Genomic DNA, 3001 nt, shown 5'->3' with positions numbered 1-3001 from the left:
GGTTCCGGTTCCGGTTCTTCCTTGGTCCCGGTTCGTGGTTCCTCACGGTCCCAACGAGTCTCTCCGCGATCCGAACCTCCACTTTGGCCGCCACCTCCGAGCGGAGCCGGGACCGGAGGCAGCTCCGATGGCACCGAGGGCACCGAACCGAACCGGAACCGGAATCACCGGAACCGGAACCGATACAACGACGACAACAACGATGGTCGCAACTCAATAGAACCGGATCCCGAACCGGACAACCGCAAACGGAGCAAAGGGACGCGGCCACGAGCTGCTGGACCGGGGGGGGGAGAACCGGAACCGGAACCGGAACCGGAGAGGACGACGGGGGGGGGTTCGGAACCGGGGGTGACACCGGGGTGGACGGCGGAACCGGAACCGGAACCGGAACTGGACCCGGAAGCGGGGGTGGATTCGGAACCGCCATCGGGACCGGGATCAGAACCGAGAGTGACCGAGGAGACAACAACGGCAGGGGGCGGGGCTTAAAATGGGGTGTGTGTGCCTTTAAGGGGGCGGGGCTTAAAATGGTGTATGTGCCTTTAAGGGGGGCGGCGCTTCGGCGTAATAAGGGGGCGGAGCTTAGAGAAGGGGCGGGGCTTAAGGAGTTTAGCTTTAATAAGGGGCGTGGCTTAGCGAGGGGCGGGGCTTAAGAGTCGGCTTAGCGAGGGGGCGGGGCTTAACTGTGTATGCGTCTTTAAGGGGGCGTGGCTTAGCGAGGGGGCGTGGCTTAGGGGAGTCAGCTTAATTGTGTATGTTCCTTTAAGGGGCGGGGCTTAACGAGGGGGCGTGGCTTAAGGGGTTCTACTTAATAGGGGGCGTGGCTTAAATGTGCGTGTGCCTTTAAGGGGGCGTGGCTTAATGAGGGAGTTTGGCTTGGAGGGGGCGGGGCTTAAGGAGGGGGCGGGGCTTAAAGGGCACGTGTGAGTTAATTAGGGCGCGTGTGGGTTAATGAGGGTGTATGGGGGTTAATGAGGGTGTGTGGGGGTTAATGGGGTTAATGAGGGGGTTAATGAGGGGATATGGGGCTTAATGAGGGGTTATGGGGGTTAATTAGGGGGTGTGGGGGCTAATAAGGCTCAATAGGACGGACACAAAGCCGGGTGGGGACAGCTGGACATCAATGGGGGCATGGGGGGGGACAGGGATGGCTGATGGGGGAGACCCCAACCCCAATGGGGCCCTATAATAGGGTAATAGAGACCCCAACCCCAATGAGGCCCTATAACAGGGTAATACAGACCCCAACCCCAATGGAGCCCTATAATAGGGTAATAGAGACCCCAACCCCAATGAGGCCCTATAACAGGGGAATAGAGACCCCAACCCCAATGGGGCCCTATAATAGGGGAATAGAGACCCCAACCCCAATGGGGGCCCTATATTAGGGTAATGGAGACCCCCAACCCCAATGGGAGCCCCATATTAGGGTAATGGAGACCCCAACCCCAATGGGAGCCCCATATTAGGGTAATGGAGACCCCAGACCCACAGAGAGCACAGACTGAGCATGTTCTGACCCCATTGGATCCCATCCCCAATGGGATCCCATGTGACCACACCCCCCCCCCCCACATGACCCCACTGGAAGTCACATGACCCCCAACCGGAAATTGGATCCTATGTTGGCAGCCATGTTGGATCCTATGGTGGGCGCCATGTTGGATCCCATGTTGGGCGCCATCTTGGATCCCATGTTGGGCGCCATGTTGGATCCCACGTTGAGCACCATATTGGATCCCATGTTGGCCGCCATATTGAATCCCATGTTGGCTGCCATATTGGATCCCATGTTGGCCGCCACGTTGGATCCCATGTTGAGTCCAATGTTGGGCGCCATGTTGGCTGCCATATTGAATCCCATGTTGGCCGCCATGTTGGATCCTATGTTGGGCACCATGTTGGATCCCATGTTGGGCGCCATGTTGGATCCCATGTTGGCCGCCATATTGAATCCCATGTTGGCCGCCATGGTGGGCGCCATGTTGGATCCCATGTTGGGCGCCATATTGAATCCCATGTTGGCCGCCATGTTGGATCCCATGTTGAGCACCATGTTAGGCGCCATGTTGAATCCCATGTTGGCCGCCATGTTGGATCCCATGTTGAGTCCAATGTTGGGCGCCATATTGGATTCCATGTTAGCCACCATGTTGGATCCCNTGAATCCCATGTTGGCCGCCATGTTGGATCCCATGTTGAGTCCAATGTTGGGCGCCATATTGGATTCCATGTTAGCCACCATGTTGGATCCCATGTTGGCCGCCATGTTGGATCCCATGTTGAGCACCATGTTGGGTGCCATGTTGAATCCCATGTTGGGCGCCATATTGAATCCCATGTTGGCTGCCATGTTGGGTCCCATACCAGAAATCACATGATCCCAAGCAGAAAGTCACATGATTCGAACCAGAAGCAAGATGGCCGCCCTCAGTCCCAGTCCGTGGGCTGGCAGATAGTGAGCGGGGCCGCGTTCTTCCTTCCAGCCGGGATACCGGGATAGAAGAGCGGCCATATTTTCTCCTTAAACCCATTATTGAACGTGAAGAGATGAGACCGATCCGTCACGTTATAAAACGAAACCTCCCCGGCCTCATAATCCACAAAGACCCCGACGCGGGTCGGAGCCACGCGGGGTGTAATAGGGGTGAATGGGTTCGTTGTGGCCGCGTATCGATCCCCGTTCCATAACCGGACCCTCCAAAAGCCGCTTTGGGGCCCGGCGGCCATTTCCCCGTTACGACAAACCGAATCCCCGCACACCCCGAGGGCCCAGTGGGTTTTACGGCCGACTTCAACCTCCCAGTAATGGCGGCCGGATGTGAAGCCCCTTGTGGCCAATACACAGGGGTAGGAGGTGAAACGACGCTCGGTCACCGGCAGGTGGAGCTGACGAGTCGACACGAAACGGACGCTCTTACGGTCGGCTGATAAGACCAGGTTGGGGTGGGCTGTGTCGGGGTCCAGGGTGATGTCACCTATGGGGGGATATAGGGGG

At 57.6% G+C, this 3001-nt stretch overlaps 2 protein-coding genes across 3 annotated transcripts in view; both read right to left on the bottom strand.

Annotated features, from left to right (window-relative positions):
- Positions 1 to 1496: 1496 nt before the first annotated feature.
- On the bottom strand, positions 1497 to 2398 carry LOC107307514 (protein PF14_0175-like). 2 transcript variants are annotated; one of them, XM_015851020.2, is made up of 2 exons: positions 2177 to 2398; positions 1497 to 2083 (listed from the first exon to the last, which is right to left on the bottom strand). In XM_015851020.2, the coding sequence occupies exons 1-2, from the start codon at positions 2366 to 2368 to the stop codon at positions 1595 to 1597; spliced, it is 681 nt and encodes a 226-aa protein (XP_015706506.1). In that variant the 5' UTR covers positions 2369 to 2398; the 3' UTR covers positions 1497 to 1594. The 2 variants fall into 2 exon arrangements, with proteins under 2 accessions (XP_015706506.1, XP_015706507.1); XM_015851021.2 differs by having other exon boundaries at positions 1497 to 2023.
- LOC107307512 (E3 ubiquitin-protein ligase TRIM39) overlaps positions 2260 to 3001 on the bottom strand; it is a 10424-nt gene continuing 9682 nt past the window's right edge. Inside the window, 1 exon segment of the mRNA XM_015851019.1 lies at positions 2260 to 2994. Within this exon segment, the coding sequence (XP_015706505.1) occupies positions 2434 to 2994 (561 nt within the window). The 3' untranslated portion in view covers positions 2260 to 2433.

Source organism: Coturnix japonica, unplaced genomic scaffold (assembly GCF_001577835.2).
Source record: "Coturnix japonica isolate 7356 unplaced genomic scaffold, Coturnix japonica 2.1 chrUnrandom645, whole genome shotgun sequence".
NCBI lineage: Eukaryota > Metazoa > Chordata > Aves > Galliformes > Phasianidae > Coturnix > Coturnix japonica.
The sequence above is the reverse complement of the archived record's forward strand: the minus strand, read 5'-3'. Positions and strand labels throughout refer to the sequence as shown.

What these genes read in the sequence shown, in the direction of transcription:
- LOC107307514 (XM_015851020.2), bottom strand. Translation starts at nt 2,368, where the DNA reads ATGGGACCCAACATGGCAGCCAACATGGGATTCAATATGGCGCCCAAC.